Raw genomic sequence first — 25,777 nt, 5'->3', positions numbered from 1 at the left:
CCAAGCAATTTAGTAGCCTTGCTGTTGTTCGTCGGTAGCCTTCAGTACCAATTTGGATGATTCGTTGTATATTCCGTGCGCTTTTGGGCGAGGAAAAAGGTCGGGAGTTCCGGTGCGGGTGGAATATGCCCGCAGAAGCAGAACAGCACGTATCACAGAGTAGTACGAACAAGTTGTGCGCAGTAGCTGTCATCAGATTAATAAATAATAACAAGGACCACTTCAAATTTCTCTCCGAAGAAACTGCCTTCTATGCTGGATTTGCATCAGGGATTTGCTTCAGGAAAGTTTACATATTCATTTCAATGTGAGCTTACGTCTCATGCTTCTTGACAGATCAAAAAGGAGATATCAATAATGAAGATTGTAAGACATCCCAACATCATCAGGCTAAACGAGGTAATACAAATGTCTGCTTTCTAGTATTTCCTATGTACAAATTGCCTTGCTAAAATTGTTCTGTTACTTATTTTATCCTTCTGTCTTACCAGTTTAGTTTTTCATTACTAGCATTTTTGACCATGTTGTAGGTTCTAGCTGGACAGACAAAGATATACATAATCATGGAGCTTATCACTGGAGGCGAGCTGTTCGATAAAATAGTACGAAACCTGTGGTCTACATGTTGAGTACTTTTTTTTGCGAGAAAACTTCCTATCTGTTCATCTTCAATCATGGCAGTACAATGAACACCAGAAATAATAAAAATTACATCGTACTTAATTACTCATACTGTACTTTTAACAGATTTATATGGTGACCATATTTTGTGATTACTAGTTGACCAACTTCAGCTTTATTGTAAACCATGTACACACAATTCATTTAGGTTTATGTTCTTAGAGTTATGAAGATCTGCGGCCCTGCTTAAACCGAGGCAAAACATATGTTGATCCTGATGGTGCCACATATATCAGAAACTTGCTGCTTAGTAAGCGTTAACTTAAATGCTGGATAGAGCCCTTATATGCTCCCAGCAGCCAATAGAATGAAACTTTCCTGCATATATATTTGTGTATGTGGAAGATGCTTGTACAATACAGCAAGTAAAAATGCCGAGGTTTTATGCAATTTATTGGAGAGTTCTGACCAATTCATTGCCAACCAGAAATGTTATAGGATCAATGTGATATAAATGTTTCAGGATCTCTGCAGTTTATGTGCTGGGTAAGCTCGAGGAGCTAGGAAGGATGGAAGAAAGCTTGACCGTTTTTTCACTGAACTACTCGAACTTTTTGTTCGAAAAAGCGGAAATAGCTCAGTTCGAGAGAGGGTTGAGCTTCATCGGTTAGTGTGCACCAAAGGATGAGGTTTCTTTCCCGTCCTACCGCCCCTGGTGTGGTGGAAAAAGCCTTGTTTTCTATTCCTTTTAAAGCTGCTGATGCGAGCTACCGAACAAACAAGATTAGTACAAAAAGCCACAACTAGCACTAGCTTTCGTGATTGCTTCTTTCTACCTTTCTCACTGCGGTAATTGCTCCTTCTCCAAAATATCACTACGGACAAGATGAGCTAATAGAAAAAGTTAGGGCAATAGATGATAGCGACTCGCCAGACTCGAACGTATTTCTTGATTACTGTTGTGTCTTTTATCCAAATATTAACCTTTGTCAATATCAAATATCTGTAGGCCCGCCAAGGGAAGCTTCGTGAAAATGAGGCTAGGAAATACTTCCAGCAGCTTATTGATGCCATTAACTATTGCCATAGTAAAGGTGTCTATCATAGAGATCTGAAGGTCTGTTCTGGATAAGAGGTGCATGTGTCACATGCTGTTCTGTTATTGACTGATTGCATTTTCTGATGCTTGAAAATTTGAATCTGGTTCTGTAGCCTGAAAACCTGCTTCTTGATTCACGTGGGAACTTAAAAGTTTCTGATTTTGGACTTAGCTCGCTGTCGCAAAACGTGAGTTTAGGGATCTCTTTTCTAACAATCCATACTTATACTTCAGTGTGCTGATTGAGAGTTACTATTTTTGGAGGGTCCCAGGGCTTTCTTCACACGACATGTGGCACACCGAATTATGTTGCTCCTGAGGTATGCAATGTTCTTTTTCTTTCAAAAACTAAACAGCCTATACACGAATTGACTTTTGAATTCTGTTTTCCTTCTAAATCAATCAAAGCCAGCAGCAGCTGGATCTTTCAAAAAAAAAATTTACTTTTGAATTCCGTTCTACTGAATGTCCTCCCTTTTCCTGTAAATTTTGTACAGACATGTGATCCCTGTCCTTGTTTTTTATGTTTTTAATATAAATCATTTAAGATTACTAGATGCCTGTCAGACTGTAAGAAACATCATCTGTCATTTTTGTATCTATCATTTGCACTTCTGCCTATCTTGCAGTCAGTTTGTCTGGTGGTTCTTCTCTGTGATCAAATCCTCACTTTCAGCTGTATTTCAGCAGTTAACTTATGGCCATTATCCATCGTGTTTACCATGTTCATACTATAATTAATTATTGTATAATTATCTAAACTCTAAAGTAGTCTATGAGATGTCAGTGTTGGTATTTTGGACTATTTGTGCATATGGAATTAGAGCTTTAAGTACATATATGTTCTGGACTTATACTTGGATCACTGTTTAGGTGCTTAGCGACGGTGGCTATGATGGATCTGCAGCAGATGTTTGGTCATGTGGTGTTATTCTTTATGTTTTAATGGCTGGGTACCTTCCCTTTGAAGAAAATGATCTCCCAACCTTGTATGACAAGGTACTGGCTTCTTTACCAGTGTGATGGTCCTCATGGATCTCATTCTCCCCAAGTTGTTGACATTTAATAGATACACGATTTTGCTCATATTTTTGAGCTAACATGTTTGTTTGTCAAATTTGAAGATAACTGCAGCTCACTTTTCATGCCCAGATTGGTTCTCTCAAGGAGCCAAGTCATTGATCCAGAGAATACTTGATCCAAATCCAAAAGCTGTAAGTACAAGCATGAGTTTGTATCATTGCATCATCTAGCATAGCAGTTACGACAAAGTTATCATTTGAGTTGAAGCTGCCAGAGTTGTGGTCATCAGTTAGTTATGTTAGTCTCACTATCTCCATTTTCATATCAGTGTTACCATATGTTAAGTAGATCTCATATAGATAGCAATGTGAGAAACTTGTTAACTAGAACCTAACCTGTAAATCTAGTTCAGACAGCATGGAGTATTTCATCTATCTAGATTTGTAAATTGCTGCCTATGGTTTCTTAGGCTTTCACACTATTTTGCAGCGTATCACTATTAAAGAGATGAAGGCAGACACATGGTTTAGCAAGAATTATGTAGGCGTTAGACATGGTGAAGATGAAAACGTCAGTCTGGATGATGTACAGGCTGCTTTTGATAATATCGAGGTTTGTGGGTAAAGCATTGTTTTGGTGCATATTGATGTTTCATATATTTATTTTTCTCCTTGTTCAGGGTCCTTCGTTAAATTTTAATATTTCTTGCTTCAGGACAAGTATGTATCTGAGCAAGTGACTCGTAATGATGGTGGTCCTCTTATGATGAATGCCTTTGAGATGATTACCCTATCTCAAGGTTTAAATCTTTCATCATTATTTGATAGACAACAGGTAATTTCGTTAGTTTCTTTAGTCAGCAATGGTTGAATGTTTACTTGCAGTATGATTAGCACAATAAAGTTCAATGCTTCGCTGGATAAGATTATAGAGATTCGATCTGTTCAGCTTTTTCCGCACTAATGGTTTTAGCAGCACTTTCCCATGCCATTTGGTCTCAGGTGGTATCTTATAATGTTCCACTAACTTCTGTGATGTTAGGCTCGAGAGTTGAAACATGAAGAGCATTGTCAGTATTCAGTACTACTGTTTTATACATACTTTAAGGAAGAAGACTTAACCCAGTCTGTGTTTTCCATTGGACTTGGTATTATCAGTTGTTTGGGACCTGCATGGTCTATGTAGATTTAAGCACTTGTTGGTCCCACATTTCATACTAATTTCCGTAGTCTTTATGTCGTGTCTGTTTACTGCCAAAGTATTTGAACACTTCAACCATATTTTCAGAACGGCAAATTTTAACATGGTCCCTCTTACCTCCTCTTTTCACATGCTCATGGATAAGTGGCATATTTGTGCTTCTCAGTTTTGTTTGGATTTCTGTTTATCTTCCTTTAGTGTTTGCTATGTGCATGCATAACTGCAATGCTCATGGATAAGTGGCATATATTTTGTATCATCTATTTTTTCATCTTTTGTGGCATAAACTATTCATCAATTCATGTAGCTGTAGAAGCCACAATGATGGATTTTTCTGTTTACAGGAGTATGTCAAACGCCAAACTCGCTTCGTATCAAGGAAACCTGCAAAGACTATAGCAGCTACTATTGAAGTTGTCGCTGATTCCATGGGTCTCAAGGTGCATTCCCAGAATTACAAGGTAATTGTGAGAAAACTGCTTCAGTAAACAACTCTAGGAAAAATTATTTATCTTTTGTTAATCTTGATAATGTATTGACACATATTTTTAAATGGACTGTAGTTACGTCTTGAAGGAGTATCATCAAACAAAATGAGCCCATTCGCTGTTGTTCTAGAGGTGATTTATCAAGCGTTTCAGTTTGTAATTTGTTCACAAACAACGTTTCACATATACTCTCATGATTTCGAGTGCATTATTTTCAGATATTTGAAGTCGCTCCCGCTTTATTTATGGTGGATGTTCGAAAGGTCGCTGGTGACTCTCTGGAATACCACAGGGTCTGTTCTTTTCGCATCACATCATGCATCCTATTGGAACTTTTGGGGGACTGTTGTGGTTGGAACATAAGATTTTGAAACTAGATGGTATCACCAGATAGCTGTTATAGTTAGGAAAAATATCTTTAGTTGTAAAATACACTAAACTTGATGTTTTTACTCATCAAACATAAATTTGCCACGAAAAACATAAGCCGCTTGTAAATTCCATGCTATGAGAAGTTGGATGCTCATCAGTAATTGATCTTTAAGCACATTATGCATGTGTGCTTAAAGAAAAGAAAAAGTGCTAGGCTTTAAGTTTGTCCAAAACCAAAACCATCGCTATGAGTTAGAGCTTCTTGATATCGTAGAGCAGTTTGGAAAATTTGAAAATTTGATATATTAGCTATTTTTCCACTCTGCCATCTTATCTGTCCTCAGAGTGTGCTAACTTTATTCTGTACTCATGGCAGTTCTACAAGAGCTTATGCAGCAAACTCGAGAGCATAATCTGGAGACCAATAGAGGTTTCTGCAAAATCTGCGTTGCTGAGGACAACTACTTGCTAGTATGGCACTACCACGGATACCTTTGCCAATAAGATTTCCAATTGCCAAGTTGGAGCTTTGCTGCTGCATCCGGCATCTCTTGCGAACCGCTTGCTGATCCACACGCCCTTCATCCATCCCAGTTGCTTCTGCGGTGACTGTAACTGTGTGTTACCATAGCTGAGTGACTTGAGTCAACCCTAGTAGATCAGATAATGCAGTCTGCTGCATTGCTAGTTTGACAGTATTGTAGATAGTTTGTGTCGAGCTAAATAGCGAGTACGGTCCGGATGAAGCAGGTACATAGGCTTCACGCTAGATCATGGGTATAGATAATAAGCTGGCTGTAAGTGTTCATGGCAAACCTTGCAAATGCTTGTAAGGCTGCAGCATGATCCGAGTTTTCTGAAGTTTTTGATCATTCTGCCGCCGAAAAAAAGGGGAAAGGGAGGATGATCTGTGAACAAGAAGCATCTATCTGATGCTGGAAACAGCATAACATTTAGCCGGGCTCAGTTCATTCTTTTACAAGGGTTAGGCGAAAAAGAAACATCTGTGGCTGCAGAGGCATGTCTCAGTCATGACGGTAAAAAGGCCAGGGACCTCGATTTGATTTGATTTGATTTGATTTGATAGCAGCCTAACTGGCCGGTGCAAATGTTGGAGTATAATGTCGGCCCTCTTCCATAATTCAGACTTTTGGGGCAACCGGCTGGTGCATGAATTCAATAACAAATGCACATGTCTATATCCTATTTAAGTTTTTTTTAAATAATAGTGAGTGCCATTATTTTATTTTATTTTGCTGGTGAATGAGTGCCATTATTATGAAGGGTACAACAACAAAAGGAGCGAGGCATCCATGTGACAACGACTCTCCTGTAATCAAATTATTAGGCAACGTGTTTTGCAACGTCTACCCCCAATTCTCTATTGGCCACGGCGTGTCCACGCACCTTGCGGCGTACTCTCTTATCTTTGTTGTTACAATCAGGAGAAGAGAGTGAGCTGGTACGTTAGTTTCGCCATTCACTCAAATGACGTAATACAAGTAATGCCATCAGAACCGTTGTCGGCCTGGACTTGTCATCGTCGCAGGCGTGGCTCGCTCGTGAGTCGTGACAGGGGGCTGTTTGGAACGCGGGAATTTCATTTTACGTGAATTTGGCAGCAGCATCGGTATTGTTGGATGCGTACGAGAATACAACATCGTCCAGCTCCCACGTATTACTTCCAGATTTTCATCTGTGTATATATACAGTTTCAGCGATCAGCATTCAGCAGAATCTGCAGGCGAAAATCCTTGCAAGTTCAGAAACGGCTGGTGATTTCGTCACTGCAATGGCCTAGTACAAGTGCATGAACCGGGACAGAAGGAGGGGAGGGGAAGATCAAGAGCAGCAAGAGAAAGAAAGGGTGTGTCTAGATCTCAGTCGATTGAACGGTAATACGTACTCCCATCAGACACGTCGCTTTACTTTCTATATATACAAAGGAAATCAGTCTCTGCGCAAATGAAGAAACTCCTGAGCCGTTTCAAGCCTTCAACTGATTTCCCTGCAACGCCCAGATAGTCACCTGGCTTTCGTGCTCCGAGACGTCTTCAACGACTTCATAGCTTCCCTGAATACTCCAAGGAGAAGTATCAGGTATTTGGAATTTGCATAGTTACGTCTGGCACTTGTAATTCTTTAGGTAGGTGTTCAACGTATAACTAATACTTAGGAGGGGCACATCCGCGCCGACCACCGGAAGGGGAAGGGGCCGGCGAGGAAATGATGATTTCCTCCGCCCTACCCCGTTATGTTTATATTTTATATGGATTTGCCATTGAACTCCGATGAACTATGCTTCTTTTGTCCAGTGATGCATAGTATTGTGTTTACGTAGCGTTTCATGGGTTGTATAGTTTTGAGGGTTTAGAGATGAGGACACATATGTGAAAGTCACTAAATGAGGCGTACTTGGTCAGTGCCCAGCCGCATCCGCGGGCATTTTAAGGCTTGGATTTGCTACCTGCCCTTATAGATGTTCTTACTCACCTAGGACTATGCATGCATGTTACTCTGTTCCGAATGTCTTTTAAAAGGTTTCAATACGAACTATATACAGATGTATATAAACATATTTTAGAGTGCAGATTCACTTATTCTACTTCGTATGTAGTCCATATTAAAATCTTTAAAAAGACTTAGGTTGTGTTTGTTATGTACTCCCTCCGTCCGGAAATACTTGTCCGAAGAAATACTCATTAGTATTTTGTGTTTGTCAGTTACATGCAACGGTAATACTCCCATCAGACACGTCGCTCTACTTTTACTCCCTCTGTAAAGAAATATAAAAGCATTTAGATCACTAAAGTACTTTCTAAAGGAAATCAGTCTTTGCGCAAATGAAGAAACGCCTGAGCCGTTTCAAGTCTTCAACTGATTTCCCTGCAACACCCAAATAGTCACTTGGCTTTCGTGCTCCGAGACGTCTTCAACGACTTCATAGCTTCCCTGAATATTCCAAGAAGTATCAGATATTTTGGAACTGCATAGTTACGTCTGGCACTTGTAATTCTGTAGGCGCCATTGCACGACAGTATATATTGATAATGAATATGACATGTGTGCCTCTTTCTAAATATCAGTAAAATACTACTCAAGGGCAGATTACGGAGTTACTATACATCAGGGTAGGTTGGTGTACGGCAAGAGATGGCATTGCCATTGATAACAGTACAAAGTGGCATTCAGAAATCCTAACAAACACAAAATAGAACGGAGCTAGTCAATATCTTCACAAGTTCTCCAGTCTCATGACAAGGGCACATGCATGTACTTACAGCATACGCAAGTGTTCAACGTATAACTAATACTGTGCTTGAGATGTGCTGAAACACGGCCAGCCAGTCGTCAAAAGGCATTAATGTAACCAAAGAGGCAGATGGGTTTTACCGTAATGCATCCTCGATATCAGTGTCCACTGGGTCCAATTTGAGTCCATCCAAGAACCGTTCACTTGCGCCCTCATAGTCCTGATGATAAAAGACCAAGGGAGCGATCATAAACAATTTGCAATACCAAGAGAAAACAGCCAGCCATATCCTCTATGTAACCTTCAGTAGCATCAGAGCTTCACCCTGCCGGTGACAAGCTTTTGGCCAGTGAGGCCGCATTTTTCTGCATTTATTAGCATCTAGCAAAGCCTTTCTTCCATTCCCCATGTTAAGCCAACAAAGGCTCCTGTCTGAGAACAAGACCGCATCATCAGGATCAAGCTGCATTGCCTACATCACACAAGACAAATCGACAATTGAGCTACTAAGTTTCTTTTAACTCACATTGAATTAGTTATTAACTGAATAAAAAAACAGTTAGGAAGCTGTGAACACTCAAACAAGAAATCTACACATAGCTGCAGAGAAATTCATACTAGCCTACATAAAATACAAATTAGCAAGTCTACAAAAGCCAGCCTAACATACATTTACTAAATATATAGCACAATGTTAAAGTACACTCATTCATTCTATTCTAGTCCTAACAAGAAATCTGCACATAGCTGCAGAGTAACTTTTGAACTAAATAACTTATATTAAACAGCTTGCTTTTCCATTAGCCCACTCGTTCATCCTAGTCATCCCTGTGTTAGTGCAAGCAAGGAAGCAATTCCAAAACAAAAATATAGTTGTCTCACAAAAAAGTGGTCAAGACACAGAAATCCTAATCACATCCTGAAACATATTGCATTAGTCATCAAGGTAACACTATTTTTTCCTGTTTATACCTGAGCAGAAGTACCAACAATATCTCACGGTCCATATCCATTATCACAAAATGAGTACTTTGCACCACGAAATTTAGAGGATACATGACCAAAGCAACAAAAAGAAAGACACAGCATACTGTCAGCTGAACCCTATTCTGAACAAATCCTAAGTTATTAGAAATAACAAAGCCAGCTGGAGTCTACGCCCCGGACCCTTTCAGTAGGAAACTTCCCATGACTAAAGTTTTTGATAAACGACACCCAGCTCCATGTGGAGCTCTAGGTATTCTGGTATATTTTTGCCCAAAAGTATTATTTTGGACTATGCATTCAACAATTAATGCGAAACCAGGATAAAATCCTTTTGAAATCATATATGAAGTTGTGAACCTTAAATATTTTCAGACTGAGAGCTATGCAAGAAACTATAAATTATAATGTATGCAACGTAAACCGAAATGCTGGAAAGCTAAACAAAGCAAGAAATATATGGTGCTTTAATATACCTGACTGTACAATTTTGCTGCAACAACATAATCTTTTTCCTTTAAAGAGATACTCCCTAGTGATATAAGCTCTGATGCCGCGATTTCCCGTTTAAGCATAGGCTCCTCCTGAACCTACAGAACATCAATTAAATCAATCTATGCAGGATGCATGCGATACATAATATCTGAACGAACTACCTGAATTTTCGCTGCAAATATATGGAGGAAAAAAGATTTGATTACATAAGCGTATCTTTTCTCAAATTTCTATGACTGCACAAGCATAATATTTCGACTACTCATGATAATCTCCTAACATCCATGCTCAGTATTGTAAGTACAAAAATTACCACCAAAATTGTCATAATCTGTTTAGGTAACTATTAATATCAACATGGCACATATGCAGATGTCCTCCCCAGCCTCAATGCGCCACTAGTTTTTTCAGCAAAAAAATGGTTACAAAAGTGTCTGGTACAAGGGGGTCACAAATTGCAGCATGCACAGCTGCAGCCAGTATGGAAAACAAATGCCAGAAAAGGAAGTAAAAAGAACAAATTCAGTATGGAAAATAAACATAGAAAATGGGCACCCAACAAACTTAAATTCATGGACTTGACAAAGCTCAGATGAATGTACAACACCTTAACTAGGAGCTTGATACATTCCGTTGAGTTGGCATCTCTAGCAGCCATAAGAGGTGTCACACCATTTACCATCTTGTTGTACTGGAGAAATATTAAGATATCAGCTCCAATGGTCAATACATAGAACTAAACTGATGAGGCAAGCTTTCAGCAAAGACAATTGATTCGTACACCCACAGTAAAATCAGTGAGAAGGTTATTTTTGTCAAGATTATATTGGTAATCAGGCCCTAATGCCATTGAGCCGACATACGTGCTCCTATAGTCCAAAGATAATGCCATGATTACCACCGCATATCATTTATTTATGATTGTTTACATGGAATCTGCAAGCAGAATTGCATGGTATACTGCGTTCCCGCTCATATCAATCTGATGGGAATTTCACAGCCACAGTATGAATGGAGCATAAGCCATTCTAGTTTACAGATCCAGACTGTTTTGTTTAAAGAAAGATACGATCTTTTAATCATCACTGGCCAGTCATTAGGATCTCAAACCCCAACAAAAGCAATGCAGCCATCAATAAGAGAAGGTACTAAAACCTGAATATGGAACCACAACTAGAGAACGAAGAAGATGATGCATCACGCCAGCAGTGAGAACGATTTGGGAGGCAACAGCGCCCTCACACAGTCACACCCACAGCTTTTTTTTGTGACAATTTCTTTTGTTACTGGTGTATCCTGGGCCTGTGTTTGCCTTTGATCATGTGCTACAAAAAAGCCCAATGAGGACTTGTTTGGATTGGAAATAATCAAAGCCAAAATTTTCATAGCTAAGTTAACTTTTAATAGGAGTATTTAGGGATGGGGCCTAATTCCCATCAAGGGGGGTATTCAATAAGATAAGACCATGATCTACAGCATGGCTACTCGATTCATGATTCATCAGGTTCACAGTTCGCTACTTCCTACTTCCCAAAGTGCAGCATGGATCTCTCCAATTCAGTAACAGGAGATGGGTTCACAAACACAACAATTCTGGTTTTATGGATCTAGTTAGTATGCAACATATTTTTATCTCTTTGTAAAAATGTAAGATGAGAAACCAAGTAAGATGATAGGTATTTTTTTGTGACAATTTCTTTTGTTTCTGGTGTATCCTGTACCTGTGTTTGCCTTGATCATGTGCTACAAAAATGCCCAATGAGGACTTGTTTGGATTGGAAGGAATCAAAACCAAAATTTTCATAGTTAAGTTAACTTTTAATAGGAGTATTTAGGGATGGGGCCTAATTCCCATCAAGGGGGATATTCAATAAGATAAGACCATGATGTACAACATGGTTACTCGCTGCCACATGCACAATACCAAAAGACCAATGCATGCAAACATGGAATCAGAAAGACACCTTTTTTTAAAAAAAATTCAAGAACTTCTATCTCTCAAATCGTGTGTCTGATTGACGATCTGTGCTCATTGTTGGCTTTGCTGTGATGATACCGCCGAAAGTAGATCCCACGTACATATGTTTCGATACCTTCTTTTTGTTACTAATTGCCAGGTTAGAGCCACTTGGTAACCAGGTTATTAAGTCAGTTACGAGATTATTGCGACTCCACAACCATGTAAGACTGGAATGATAGTGACATGTATTAGGTTATTTGACTTCCCAATGAGGTGACATTTTAGGATATTGCACATGCACAGCAGCTAAGCCACTATATCCATGTTAAAGTGTTTAAAATATTAGTAATTATGCTACACAAAGAGCCCTGGTTTGATGCAATACATGCATGCACACGGCAGAACTTTGGCTAATAGCTAAACATAAATATATCGATGACTTCGACTAGAAGCGTGTGCAAGATTATTATTTAGTACAGCTAAGAGTATATCAGGAAATACCACCAAACCTCTACTTAGAAGCGTGTACAACATGTACTTCTGAACAGAGAGACACATTACAAGAACTTAACCATCGGGTTTGAAGATAATTTATTAGCACAGAACAATATTGGTAAATTACTTACATGAAACAAAGGAAAATAGCTCTGAATAAGATAACACAAAACAATTTGCAATGCAGAGATGCAGAACAGAGATATGTGTTTATAGAGGTTGGACCTAATTCAGCGGCATAATGTAACAGGAAAGCCCCATCGTTATTGGCTTTGTCTGGATTAGCACCATGATCAAGAAGATACTCTGCAGTACCCCCATTGTGGTATTTTGCAAACAACAGAGGTGTTCTACCTATAAAGCAGACAAACACACAAAAATGAAATTATATCAAAGCACTTCTCAGCATAGCAAAAAATGAGATCTTTTTTGTATCAAAGCATGTCTTATCTTCAAAAGCATACCACCACAGAAGTTTCCTAACACTGCTCTATCTTCTCTGAGTATAGAATTTAGATATGGCTCCCCAAGACACACAAAGTAGACCCATCGAATTAGATATGATGTGAAGCAGGGTTTTCATAATGCTCGAGAGAGTATTGGTTAAATGGAACTGACACATGAAAATTAGACATTAGGCTACCCGAATAGAAGAATCAAATGCATCCTCAGAGTTGGAGTGCATACATATGTGCAATAACTAAAGAACCAAACTATCCTAAAATAAAGATTAATTTGCCCTCAAAGAGTAGCCTATTTAATTATTTATATGAACAGTGCTTATGTAGGGTATTCACATTCAGTATCATAATTAAGCCCGACTTATTTGTTCCCTTGAAAAGACCAACTTATTTCATATAAAGCTGCATGATCATGAGTTAGCACAACAGAATATGATAAATCATAATTTTATTTTGCGAGATAAATATTGGTGCTTTATAATACATTGGTTCATACTGACGTAGATAATCTTAGGCTCTGTTTATGGTTGCTGGACTGTGTTGTGCTGAGCTTGGAGCAATGGCAAAAGCTGGTTCCAAAAGCTGGATTATCATAATGCACCTCTATGCCAAACCCAGAGAAAGCACAAAACAGTCGGATATCATGACACCTAACCTACAGATCAAGCAACCCTTGTGAACAATAAATCCAGCATGTGAGATAGCACTTCATACGATTCGACAAAACCTACACTGAATGTGTGTGCAGGGTCCTAAACTAGTATATTAGGGTTTTGAAGATAGATGGACCTTCCTTGTCGACCAGATCCACATCTATCAGCAGCTCCTCGACGAGGTACCTGCACACCTCAAGACTACATCTACTGGCCGCGATGTGCAGCGCACTGAAACCTTGAAGCTTCGCATCATCTTCCACCCTCAACTCCTCAATCGCCTCCTTGGGGCGGCCCCTGCCCATGTCCAGCATCATGACCAGCGCTGCGACGGATTGGGCCTCCAAAATGTTAGCAGTCAAGCAACGAAACTGGGTCAGGGTCGGAATCCGGGACGGGGGAGGGGGCAGCGTACCCTTGAAGCGGGGGAGGTTGTCGTCGGAGGCCGCCTGGAAGACCATGTCCAGCAGCGGGTCGCGGACTGGGGCGGGAGGGGGCAGAGTCAGGATTTGGGCTGGGGTTAGGGTTAGGGATGGGCTGTGGGCAGAGGCGCTTACCGTCGGATCGATCATGAGAGCGAGGCGACGCCATGGCGTCGGTGGAGGGGGGTGGTGGGGAGGGGAGAGGAGAGGAGCTTGGAGTTTTGAATCGAGAAAGGGCAGCGAGGAAGATGAAACCAAGCGAGGGCGAGGCGTACCCGCGGGCACGAGGACAGTGGCTCAGTGAGAATGGGCGAGGCGCCCTCGTCAGAACAGTGTTGTTTCACCCACTCCCACTTCAACGACTGAAATAAAGTAGCAGTTCAAATCTTTTTTTTTTCTAGGAAGCTACGGTTCAAATTACTTCTTCCAAATTTCTCTTAAATCACGATTGATTTGGTGGGAGCCCTGGGAGTCAATTGACCCGATTGTTTTTTTAGGGGTAAAACACAACTTTATTTATCAAATTCCACATGGTGTGGGATGCGTCTTTGGTCATGGGACTGACCAAACCAGACATGGCGACCAGGGTCTCTAGAAAGAGAAAATTTAGCTAGACTATGTGCTTCATAATTAGTAGCACGACTCTCAAAAATAAAATTACAAAGAAAGAAAGAAGCTTTAAGGTTGGTCTTTTTTATAATTGATTCATATCGCCCCCGAGATTTCACACTGATATCCAGGACAACCTGTCTGCAATCTGAAGCAACGACAAAATTCATGATGTTCAGGTCTTCTGCTAGTGATAGTGCTTCGCGACATGCTACTGCTTTCAAGGTAGCTGGATCAAAAATTCCTTCAATTACTAAGGCTCGAACTACCCATGTACTTGCCTACGTCGTCCATGCATACCGCGACTGCCGAACCTCCTCGTGATCGCACCCCTGCATCGACATGGATTTTACAAAAGCCCGGGGGTGGCTTCTTTGGTTTCCGTCGTTGCACTGCTGGGGTCTCGGTCTGTGGACTGGGTCGTTGTTTTATGTTGCCAACAATCCTAGTTCTTCAACAAACCTCTGCACAAAAGGATGTGTTGCTTGGGGGCTCTGGAAAATCCCTTCATGGATTGCCTTTCGTCGAGCATACCATATCGCTCATAAGGTAACGAACATGTTGACAAATTTGTCATGGGGGAGCAGTTCCATCAACGTGAATAACCATTGCTTGGCGTTGTGTTCTGTATTGGTCGTGATTTTATGTGTGACCTCCTCTTCTGTCAATGCCATACACACCGAGCTGACTGGCATTCCAACAATGAATGGCGCCATGAATCTTGGACTCCACACAAACCACACTGGTCAGAATTGGTCATATGTCGGTGTGCTCGGACATCATTCATCGGCAGAGACTGTTTTGACAGTCTCCACAAAAGCATATGGATCTTGCCAGGAACTTCTGTTTTCCAAAGAGACTTCCATGCTCCCTCCTCTGTTGCCGAACGCGATGTTCCTGCTGTACTCTCGAGCCAAGCCTCCCTCCTCTGTCTTGTTGCCATAAGCATATTGTAAGCAGATTTAACTGAGAAAATGTCGTGTTTATCAAAATGCCAGGCCCAAAAATCTGGTAGGTTCCGTGTGCACAGCGGAATTCCCATTATGACCTGAACGTCCATTGGCATAAAAGTTTCACGAACACGTTGCTTATTCCATGAAGCTGTCGTGTGATCGATGAGTTCCGAGACCAAGGTAGGCCCGTTGGGCGATACACACCAATATGGCCTAAGCATTTCATCTCTTAGTAACTAGTTATGTGTCCAGATGTTTGTGGTCTCCCCATTCCCAATTCTTCTTATCAAACCATGTTTCAAAATGTATCGACATTCAATGATTGCTCTCCACACTTGACTTGGGTGACTTCCCAGTTCGGCTGCAAGGAATTCAGACGACGAGTAGTAGATGCTCTTTAGCAGGCGGGTGCTTAATGTCTCTGGGTTCTGCAGTATAAGCCATGCCTGCCTGGCCAGCATTGTCAAATTGAATAACTCAAAATCTTTGAAACCAAGCCCACCTAATCCCTTTGGTTGTGTCATCGATTTCTAGTAAACCCTATGTGGCTTCCGTTTTCCTTCTTTACTTCCCCACCAGAACTTCCTTATTAGCATGTTTAGGTGTTCACATAAACCCCTTAGCAGCTTGAAGCATGACATTGAAAACACTGGCACGACTTGAGCGACTGATTTTACTAGCACTTCCTTGCCTGCAGATGACAAGGTGCTCTCAATCCACCCTTGGACCTTGCTCCACAACCGGTCCTTTAGGTATTTAAATGCTCCATTCTTCGAGTTACCGATGTCATACGACATCCCCAAGTACTTCTCATTAAGAGTTTCATTAGGGACATTTAATATATCCTTTATTTCATGTCTTACATGTCTTTTGGCACCCCCTTGCTGAAATAAACTAAAGACTTTGAGTAGTTGATGCGTTGCCCCGTGGCCTGACAATAAATATCGAGAACATGGTACACCTCATTAGCTCCCACACTGTTTGCCTTGAAAAACAGCAGGTTGTCATCTGCAAATAGAAGATGGTTTACTGGTGGCGCCGTATGTGCTACCTGTAGTCCATGCAGATTGGATGACTCACTCTTGGATTTAAAAAGGCACGGTAGGCCCTCTGCTGCTAGCAAGAACAAGTATGGAGCGAGTCCCCTTGTCTGATCCCTCTTAAAGGTTTAAAATTATTGAGCTTCTTACCATTGAAAAGAACTGCAAACTCAACTGTTGTTACCAAGCCCATAACAATATCCGCCCACCTCTCAGTGAAACCCAACTTTAGCATTATGGCCTTTAGATAAGGCCACTCCACCCTATCATACGCTTTCATCATGTCCAGCTTCAGAGCACACGATTGATTTCTTTTGGCCTTGTTCCTCTTCATGAAGTTGAGACACTCATAAGTTGTGATGATGTTATCTGTGATCAACCTACCTGGGACAAAAGCAGATTGTTCCTCTGATATAATGTCAGGTAAAACTACCTCCAGTCTGTTAGATATGACCTTCGAAGCAATCTTGTACAACACGTTACACAGGCTGATTGGGCGGAACTGTGACAGAAGTGTGGTTTTTTTACCTTTGGTATAAGAACCAGAATAGTTTCATTGATGCACTCTGGAGATCGGGTTCCTTCAACAATTTTCAGGACCACCTTTATGACATCATCACCACAAATCTCCCAATGATGTTGGAAGAAATACACTGGATAGCCATCAGGACCCAGGGCCTTAATTGGAAACATCTGAAAAAGGGCAATTTTTACTTCCTCCTGGTTGTAGGGAGCATTTAACATATCGTTCATAGCTATGTTACTTTCACTGGAACCGTATCAATGACCTGCTCCATATTGTTGACTCCCTCTGACGTATAAAGATGTTGGTAAAAAGAAGCGGCCATGTTTTCCATCTCTACCACATTTTCAATGAGCTCAACGTGAGGCTTCTGCAGCGCTTTAATTTGGTTTTTCCTCCTCCGTCGATTCGCTCTGAGGTGAAAGAAATACGTGTTTTTATCCTCATGAATGAGCCACTCCAGGCGCGCACGCTGTCGCCATAAAATCTCCTCCCGATGATAAAGTTCAGTTAATCTCTCTATTAGTTTGAGTTCTGCATGCAACGGTCCAGATCGGTTTGGGATCTTGGGCATCTCCTGTAGCTCTCTGTTCAAGCGCTGGACTTCTTGTCGCACGTTCCCAAAATGTGTTCTGTCCCAAGTGGATAGGTCTGTTGACAGCGACCTTAGTTTGTCGTGAATGTCCAAAGCAGATTCCCTGGAAGTGCGCGCCCATGCATGCTCCACCACCGGCATGAGGCCCGAGTCCCTCTCCCATGCAATTTCGTACTTAAATGACTACGAGGCCCTTCTGCATGTAGCCCCATGCACGTACTGGACGTTGATGGGTACATGATCGCTCGTCACCGCAGATTTGTGCTTGAGGACTGCCGCTGGGAATGCCGGTGACCAGGCTGGGTTCGCCACCGCCTTGTATAGTCTTACTCTAGTGTAGGTCCCTCCAGCTACCTTTTTCTCAAAGGTCCAACTATTACCAATGTAGCTTATGTCCAACAGGCCGCACATGTCTAGGGCGTCTCTAAAAGCTTCCATCTGCGCCTGGCTCTTGCTGCCAATGCCATTGTGTTCATGTGCATGGATTACCTCATTGAAATCACATAGGACAAGCCAGGGTATATCATTTGCGCCTACTATTCCTCGTAACATACCCCATGTTTTGTATCGTTCATTTACTTGAGCTTCTCCATAGACAAAGGTCACTCTTATCCTGACATCAACAAGTTCATCAATTACAACATCAATATGATAGCGAGAGTAACCAACAACTTCAAGCTTTATTTCATTGTTCCAAAAAAAATGCCTAAACGATTTCTTCCCGAGCTACTGACAACAAAACTCTTATTATAGCCTAAAGAAACAGCCATACTATCTACTCTAGATCCCTCTATTTGAGTTTCAAGGATGCATAACACAGAGGGGGCAAACTGCCTCATTAGATCATGAAGCTCTTGGGCTGTCGCGGGTTTGCCAGCTCCGCGGCAGTTCCAGCATATGAGACTCATTGCGCTCGGCGTGACCCCACATGGGGTCCGCTGTACGCGCATCAGAGTTTTTGGTTGAAGTTGTGTTATTTCCATCAATCATGTCACTTGGAGTTGTGTTGGGCTTGTTCCTTTTCTGCTCTTGTTTAGCAGAAGGGCTGAGTGGAACTTCCAGGGGTGGTAGCAGCATGAGCTTATCCGACTTTCCTTTGAGTGCATCTTGAACGATAGTAGCCTTCAGATCTGACACTACTCCCCTTTTTCTATTTCCGTTTGCCTCTCTCATTGTGACATCCAATCCCTGGAAAGCATTATCATGCTCTTCGCCGCCTTCAGTGATGATGTGATCTGCTGGACCTCGGCCTCGGCCGCTTCCACAACCTCTCCCTCGGCCTCCCCTTGAGTTATTGCCTCTTGTATGAGATCTCCCTTCCCCCGGTCCTCTGCCTGGAACTCTAAACCATGTTGCCTTTAGATCTTTATAAACCAGTGCTTTTGGAGGGTGGACTCCATCACCGCACTCCTTGAAAAGATGCCCCAAATAACCACAGACCGCACACCAGTCAGGGAGCCGCTCATATTTCACTCTAAAGATAAGTCGCTGAACGGAGTCCTTCTTCTTGATCACCAGAGATACTGCATTCTTGAGGGGTTTTGTGACATCAATTTTAACACCTACCCGGACAAAATTACCCTCAAAATCATGTGAACTTGGCTCAACATAGATGGACTCGCCAACTGTTGCAGACAAAGCCTTGATCTTGGAGAAGTAGCCTTCTAGAAAATCGTGGATTTGAATCCAGATATCAACTTTATTGAGCTCTATCATCGACGGCTTAGTGAAGCCATCATACAGCGCTAGCACCACCATCTTCCCCTTGTATGCCCATGGTCCTTCCTCCATCACCCGCTCCCAATCTCCCAGGCAGCCAAATAGCACGGTGTATCGGTTCTCCTCGAGTGGCTTGATCTTGACTTCCTTTGCCAGGTCCCAAGCCACCCTCATGTTCCTATAGAACCAAAACTGACTGTAGCTTTTTCTCGGTATGAACCCTAGTAATGATCATCTAGTGAGTCATCTCCTCCGGCACCTCCTCATCTTCCACAACCACGTCCTCGACTTCATCTTCTTTCAGCCCCAATTCCTCCATCATCGCCTCTAGGTCAGAGATGGGCGCACCCGATCCTGATCCCGAAGTAGATTCATCCATCATTCTCGTGCACAAGAGAAAGCTATCTGTGGGGCGGGAAAACCCTAGCTGGCCTCCGTCCCTCGCCGTGAACCGACAGAGGGAGGAGGGGAGGGGAGTTTGGATCTCTACGGTGGCGAGGAGCCATCAATCGCCGCCGCCGCCGAGAGGAGAGAAAACCCTAGCAAGACGGGAAGCTAGCACCCCATTGACCTGATTGATTTGGTTGTGTAGATTTTGGTCGGGGTCTTCCCATCAAGAGATGTGCTTGTGACTCGGTCGGGTCGGGCCAACACGACACCGAAGCCTCGCCGGTGCGTCAAAGCACGACAAGTGACACGCGGGACCGTCGTCGGGTTGTGTTTTGTCGGGCAAGCCATGGACGCGGTTGATGTCTACTATGCAACCTTCTTCTTGTAGACTCGTGTTGGTCCTCCAAGCGCAGAGTTTTGTAGGACAGTAGCAAATTTGCCTAAGTGGATGACCTAAGGTTTATCAATCCATGGGAGGAATAGGATGAAGATGGTCTCTCTCAAACAACCCTCCAACCAAATAACAAAGGGTCTCTTGTGTCCCCAACACACCCAATACAATGGTAAATTGTATAGGTGCACTAGTTCGGCGAAGAGATGGTGATACAAGTGCAATATGGATGATAAATATAGGTTTTTGTAATCTGAAAATATAAAAACAGCAAGGTAGCAAGTGGTAAAAGTGAGCGAAACGGTATTGCAATGCTTGGAAACAAGGCCTAGGGTTCATACTTTCACTAGTGCAAGTTCTCTCAACAATGATAACATAATTGGATCATATAACAATCCCTCAATGTGCAACAAAGAGTCACTCCAAAGTCACTAATAGCAGAGAACAAACGAAGATATTATTGTAGGGTACAAAACCACCTCAAAGTTATTCTTTCTGATCGATCTATTGGGCTATTCCTATAAGTGCCACAAACAGCCCTAGAGTTTGTACTAAAATAACACCTTAAGATACACATCAACCAAAACCCTAATGTCACCTAGATACTCCAATGTCACCACAAGTATCCACGGGTTTGATTATACAATATGCATCGCATAATATTAGATTCATCTATTCAAACCAACACAAAGAACTTCAAAGAGTGCCCCAAAGTTTCTACCGGAGAATCAAGGCAAAAACGTGTACCAACCCCTGTGCATAAGTTCACAAGGTCACAAAACCGGCAAGTTGATCACCAAAACATACATCAAGTGGATCACGTGAATATCCCATTGTCACCACAGATAAGCACATGCAAGACATACATCAAGTGTTCTGAAATCCTTAAAGACTCAATCTGATAAGATGACTTCAAAGGGAAAACTCAATCCATTACAAGAAGGTAGAGGGGGAGAAACATCATAAGATCCAACTATAATAGCAAAGCTCACGGTACATCAAGATCGTGCCAAATCAAGAACACGAGAGAGAGAGAGAGATCAAACACATAGCTGCTGGTACATACCCTCAGCCCTGAGGGTGAACTACCCCCTCCTCGTCATGGAGAGCACTGTGATGATGAAAGTGGCCACCGGTGATGGATCCCCCCTCCAGGGTGCCGGAACAGGGTCCCGAAAGGTTTTTCGTGGCTACAGAGGCTTGCAGCAGTGGAACTCCCGATCTAGGTTTACTTCTGGGTTTTTTGGTATTTATAGGAATTATTGGCGTCGAGGACAATTCAGGGGGTCCACGAGGCGACCACGAGGATGGGGGCGCCCCCCCTGTCCTTGTGGTGGCCTCGGGACTCTTCTGGTCCGTCTCCAATGCTCTGTGGGCTTCTTCTGGTCCATAAAAAATCAATGTAAAGTTTAAGGTCATTTGGACTCCGTTTGGTATTCCTTTTCTGCGAAACTCAAAAACATGGAAAAATAGAAACTTACACTGGGCTCTAAGTTAATAGGTTAGTCCCAAAAATCATATAAAATAACATATAAATGCATATAAAACATCCAAGATGGATAATATAATAGCATGGAACAATAAAAAATTATAGATACGTTGGAGACGTATCAAGCATCCCCAAGCTTAATTCATGCTCGTCCTCGAGTAGGTAAATGATAAAAACAGAATTTTTGATGCGGAATGCTACCTAACATATTTATCCATGTAATTTTTCTTTATTGTGGCAAGAATATTCAGATCCATAAGATTCAAAACAAAAGTTTAATATTAACATAAAAACAATAATAATTCAGGCATACTAATAAAGTAATCATGTCTTCTCAAAATAACATGGACAAAGAAAGTTATCCCTAAAAAATCATATAGTCTGGCTATGCTCCATCTTCATCACACAAAATATTCAAATCGTGCACAACCCCGATGACAAGCCAAGCAATTGTTTCATACATTTGATGTTCTCAAACTTTTTCAACTTTCACGCAATACATGAGCGTGAGCCATGGATATATCACCATGGGTGAAATAGAATATGGTGGTTGTGGAGAAGACAAAAAGAGGGAGATAGTCTCACCTCAACTAGGCGTATCAACGGGCTATGGATATGCCCATCAATAGATATCAATGTGAGTGAGTAGGGATTGCCATGCAACGGATGCACTAGAGCTAATGACAAACTACTCCAAAAGATATAAGTGAAGATCAATGAGTAGTTGAATAATCATGTGACTATGTGAAGACTCTAACATTTAAGAATTTCAGATCTTGGGATATTATTCAAACAGAAAGCAAAACAAAATAAAATAAAATGACGCTCCAAGCAAAACACATATCATGTGGCGAATAAAAATATAGCTCCAAGTAAGGTTACCGAACGGCGAAGACGAAAGAGGGGATGCCATCCGGGGCATCCCCAAGCTTAGGCTCTTCATTGTCCTTGAATATTACCTTGGGGTGCCTTGGGCATCCCCAAGCTTAGGCTCTTGCCACTCCTTATTCCGTAGTCCATCACATCCTTACCCAAAACTCGAAAACTTCGCAACACAAAACTCAACAGAAAATCTTATGAACTCCGCTAGTATAAGAAAATAAATCACTAGTTAGGTACTGTTTTGAACTCATTCTAAATTCATATTGGTGTTATATCTACTTTATTCCAACTTCTCCATGGTTCATACCCTCCGATACTACTCACAGATTCATAAAAATAAGCAAACAACACAATGAAAACATAATCTGTCAAAAACAGAACAGTCTGTAGCAATCTGTAACTCTCGAATACTTCTGTAACTCCAAAAATTCTAAAAAATAGGAAAATCTAGGCAATTTGTATATCAATCTTATGTTAAAAAAATCATATGAAAATCACGTTCCAGTGAATTTTCAAATTTCCTGGACTGAGCGCAAAAGTTTCTGTTTTTGCACAGAATCAAGTCAAACTATCATCCACACTATCCCAAAGGCTTTACTTGGCACTTTATTGAAACAAAAGCAATAAAACATGATTACTACAGTAGCTTAATCATGTGGACACACAAAAATAGTAGGGGTAAATATTGGGTTGTCTCCCAACAAGCGCTTTTCTGTAATGCCTTTCTAGCTAGGCATGATGATTTCAATGATGCTCACATGAAAGATAAGAGTTGAAACATAACGGGAGCATCATGAAGCATATGACTAGCACATTTAAGTCTAACATACTTCCTATGCATAGGGATTTTGTGAGCAAACAACTTATGGGAATAAGAATCAACTAGCATAGGAAGACAAAACAAGTATAACTTCAAAATTTTCAGCACATAGAGAGGAAACTTGATATTGTTGCAATATGTAGAAGCATATGTTCCTCCCTCATAGTAATTTTCAGTAGCACAATGAATGAATTCAACAATATAATCATCACATAAAGCATTCTTTTCATGAGCCACAAGCATAGAAATTTTACTACTCTCCACATAAGCAAAATTCTTCTCATGAATAGTAGTGGGAGCAAACTCAACAAAATAACTATCATATGAGGCATAATCCAATTGAAAATTAAAATCAAGATGACAAGTTTCATGGTTATCATTATTCTTTATAGCATACATGTCATTACAATAATCATCATAGATAGCAACTTTTTTCTCATAATCAATTGGAACCTCTTCCAAAATAGTGGATTCATCACTAAATAAAGTCATGAACTCCAAATCCACTTTTATCATTATGGTGAAAAGATTAAACACCCTCCAAAATAGTGGGATCATTATTTCCTAAAGTTGAGACTCTTCCAAACCCACTTTCATCAATATAATCATCATAAATAGGAGGCATGCTATCATCAAAATAAATTTGCTCATCAAAACTTGGGGACAAAAAATATCATATTCATCAAACATAGCATCCCCAAGCTTGTAGCTTTGCATATCATTAGCATCATGGATATTCAAAGGATTCCTACTAACAACATTGCAATCATGATCATCATACACAAATTTTATGTCAAACATTTTATAAACTTCTTCTTCTAACACTTGAGCACAATTTTCCTTTCCATCATTTTCACGAAAGATATTAAAAAGATGAAGCATATGAGGCAACCTCAATTCCATTTTTTTGTAGTTTTCTTTTATAGACTAAACTAGTGATATAACAAGAAACTAAAAGATTCAATTGCAGTATCTAAAGATATACCTTCAAGCACTCACCTCCCCGACAACAGCGCCAGAAAAGAGCTTCATTGACGGGATGTGAGTGCCGCTTACCTAGCCTCCCCGACAACGGCGCCAGAAAAGAGCTTGATGTCTACTACACAACATTATTCTTGTAGACTCGTGTTAGGCCTCCAAGCGCAGAGTTTTGTAGGACAATAGCAAATTTCGCTCAAGTGGATGACCTAAGGTTTATCAATCCGTGGGAGGCGTAGGATGAAGATGGTCCCTCTCAAACAACCCTGCAACCAAATAACAAAGAGTCTTTTGTGTCCCCAACGCACCGAATACAATGGTAAATTGTATAGGCGCACTAGTTCGGCGAAGAGATGGTGATACAAGTGCGATATGGATGGTAGATATAGGTTTTTGCAATCTGAAAATATAAAAACAGTAAGGTGGCAAGTGGTAAAAGTGAGCGAAAACGGTATTACAATGCTTGGAAACAAGGCCTAGAGTTCATACTTTCACTAGTGCAAGTTCTCTCAACAATGATAACATAATTGGATCATATAAAAATCCCTCAACGTGCAACAAAGAGTCACTCAAAAGTCACTAATAGCAGAGAACAAACGAAGAGATTATTGTAGGGTACGAAACCACCTCAAAGTTATTCTTTCTAATCGATCTATTGGGCTATTCCTATAAGTGCCACAAACAGCCCTAGAGTTCGTACTAGAATAACACCTTAAGATACACATCAACCAAAACCCTAATGTCACCTAGATACTCCAATGTCACCACAAGTATCCATGGGTTTGATTATACAATATGCATCACACAATCTCAGATTCATCTATTCGAACCAACACAAAGAACTTCAAAGAGTGCCCCAAAGTTTCTACCGGAGAGTCAAGACAAAAACATGTACCAACCCTTATGCATAAGTTCACAAAGTCACAAAACTGGCAAGTTGATTACCAAGACATACATCAAGTGGATCACCTGAATATCCCATTGTCACCACATATAAGCACATGCAAGACATACATCAAGTGTTCTCAAATCCTTAAAGACTCAATCTGATAAGATAACTTCAAAGGGAAAACTCAATCCATTACAATAAGGTAGAGGGGAGAAACATCATAAGATCCAACTATAATAGCAAAGCTCGCGGTACATCAAGATCGTGCAAAATCAAGAACACGAGAGAGAGAGAGAGAGAGAGAGATCAAACACATAGCTACTAGTACATACCCTTAGCCCCGAGGGTGAACTACTCCCTCCTCGTCATGGAGAGCGCCGGGATGATGAAGTTGGCCACCGGTGATGGATCCCCCCTCCGGCAGGGTGCCGGAACAGGGTCCCAAGTGGTTTTTCATGGCTACAGAGGCTTGCTGCGGCAGAACTCCTGATCTAGGTTTATTTCTGGGGTTTTTGGTATTTATAAGATTTATTGACGTCGGGGACAAGTAGGAGGGTCCGTGAGGCGACCACAAGGATGGGTGCGCTCCCAGGGGGTAGGGCGTGCCCCCTGTCCTTGTGGTGGCCTCGGGACTCTTCTGGTCCATCTCCGATGCTCCGTGGGCTTCTTCTGGTCCATAAAAAATCACTGTAAAGTTTCAGGTCATTTGGACTCCGTTTGGTATTCTTTTTCTGCGAAACTCAAAAATAAGGAAAAAATAGAAACTGGCACTGGGCTCTAGGTTAATAGGTTAGTCCCAAAAATCATATAAATGCATATATAACATCCAAGATGGATAATATAATAGCATGGAACAATAAAAAATTATAGATACGTTGGAGACGTATCAGCGGTCACCACCAAGGAGAAGGGCATCGCTACGTACACCATCACCTCCGCATGTGCCTCAGAAGGGACGACATTATGGCACCGG

The 25,777-nt window shown here is 41.3% G+C and overlaps 2 protein-coding genes across 2 annotated transcripts in view; one reads left to right on the top strand and one right to left on the bottom strand.

Moving 5' to 3' along the window:
* LOC119337611 (CBL-interacting protein kinase 24) overlaps positions 1-6,007 on the top strand; it is a 6,851-nt gene extending 844 nt beyond the window's left edge. Inside the window, exons 2-14 of the mRNA XM_037609777.1 lie at positions 337-399; positions 531-602; positions 1,631-1,738; positions 1,834-1,908; positions 1,993-2,040; positions 2,594-2,719; positions 2,845-2,934; positions 3,233-3,355; positions 3,458-3,577; positions 4,288-4,404; positions 4,507-4,563; positions 4,650-4,724; positions 5,180-6,007. Of these exons, the coding sequence (XP_037465674.1) occupies positions 337-399; positions 531-602; positions 1,631-1,738; positions 1,834-1,908; positions 1,993-2,040; positions 2,594-2,719; positions 2,845-2,934; positions 3,233-3,355; positions 3,458-3,577; positions 4,288-4,404; positions 4,507-4,563; positions 4,650-4,724; positions 5,180-5,275 (1,170 nt within the window). The 3' untranslated portion in view covers positions 5,276-6,007. The remainder of the gene's footprint in view (positions 1-336; positions 400-530; positions 603-1,630; positions 1,739-1,833; positions 1,909-1,992; positions 2,041-2,593; positions 2,720-2,844; positions 2,935-3,232; positions 3,356-3,457; positions 3,578-4,287; positions 4,405-4,506; positions 4,564-4,649; positions 4,725-5,179) is intronic.
* Positions 6,008-6,741: 734 nt separating this feature from the next.
* On the bottom strand, positions 6,742-13,819 carry LOC119339062 (ankyrin repeat domain-containing protein 36A-like). The gene is made up of 8 exons (XM_037611239.1): positions 13,520-13,819; positions 13,241-13,429; positions 12,157-12,344; positions 10,143-10,226; positions 9,517-9,630; positions 8,358-8,528; positions 8,197-8,276; positions 6,742-6,877 (listed from the first exon to the last, which is right to left on the bottom strand). Exons 1-8 carry the CDS (start codon positions 13,674-13,676, stop codon positions 6,829-6,831), a joined length of 1,032 nt encoding a protein of 343 aa, XP_037467136.1. The 5' UTR covers positions 13,677-13,819; the 3' UTR covers positions 6,742-6,828.
* Positions 13,820-25,777: the final 11,958 nt, after the last annotated feature.

Source organism: Triticum dicoccoides, chromosome 7B (genome assembly GCF_002162155.2).
Source record: "Triticum dicoccoides isolate Atlit2015 ecotype Zavitan chromosome 7B, WEW_v2.0, whole genome shotgun sequence".
NCBI lineage: Eukaryota > Viridiplantae > Streptophyta > Magnoliopsida > Poales > Poaceae > Triticum > Triticum dicoccoides.
Note: the sequence above shows the minus strand (reverse complement) of the source record. Positions and strands in the feature narration are given on the sequence as shown.

Bases quoted from the DNA above. Each gene is read 5' to 3' on its own strand.
- LOC119339062 (XM_037611239.1), bottom strand. From the start codon at position 13,676: ATGATCGATCCGACGGTAAGCGCCTCTGCCCACAGCCCATCCCTAACC. The intron at 13,430-13,519 runs GTACGCTGCCCC...AATCCGTCGCAG, and splicing joins CAACCTCCCCCGCTTCAAGG to CGCTGGTCATGATGCTGGAC. The intron at 12,345-13,240 runs GTCCATCTATCT...TCTGCTTTATAG, and splicing joins GGATCTGGTCGACAAGGAAG to GTAGAACACCTCTGTTGTTT.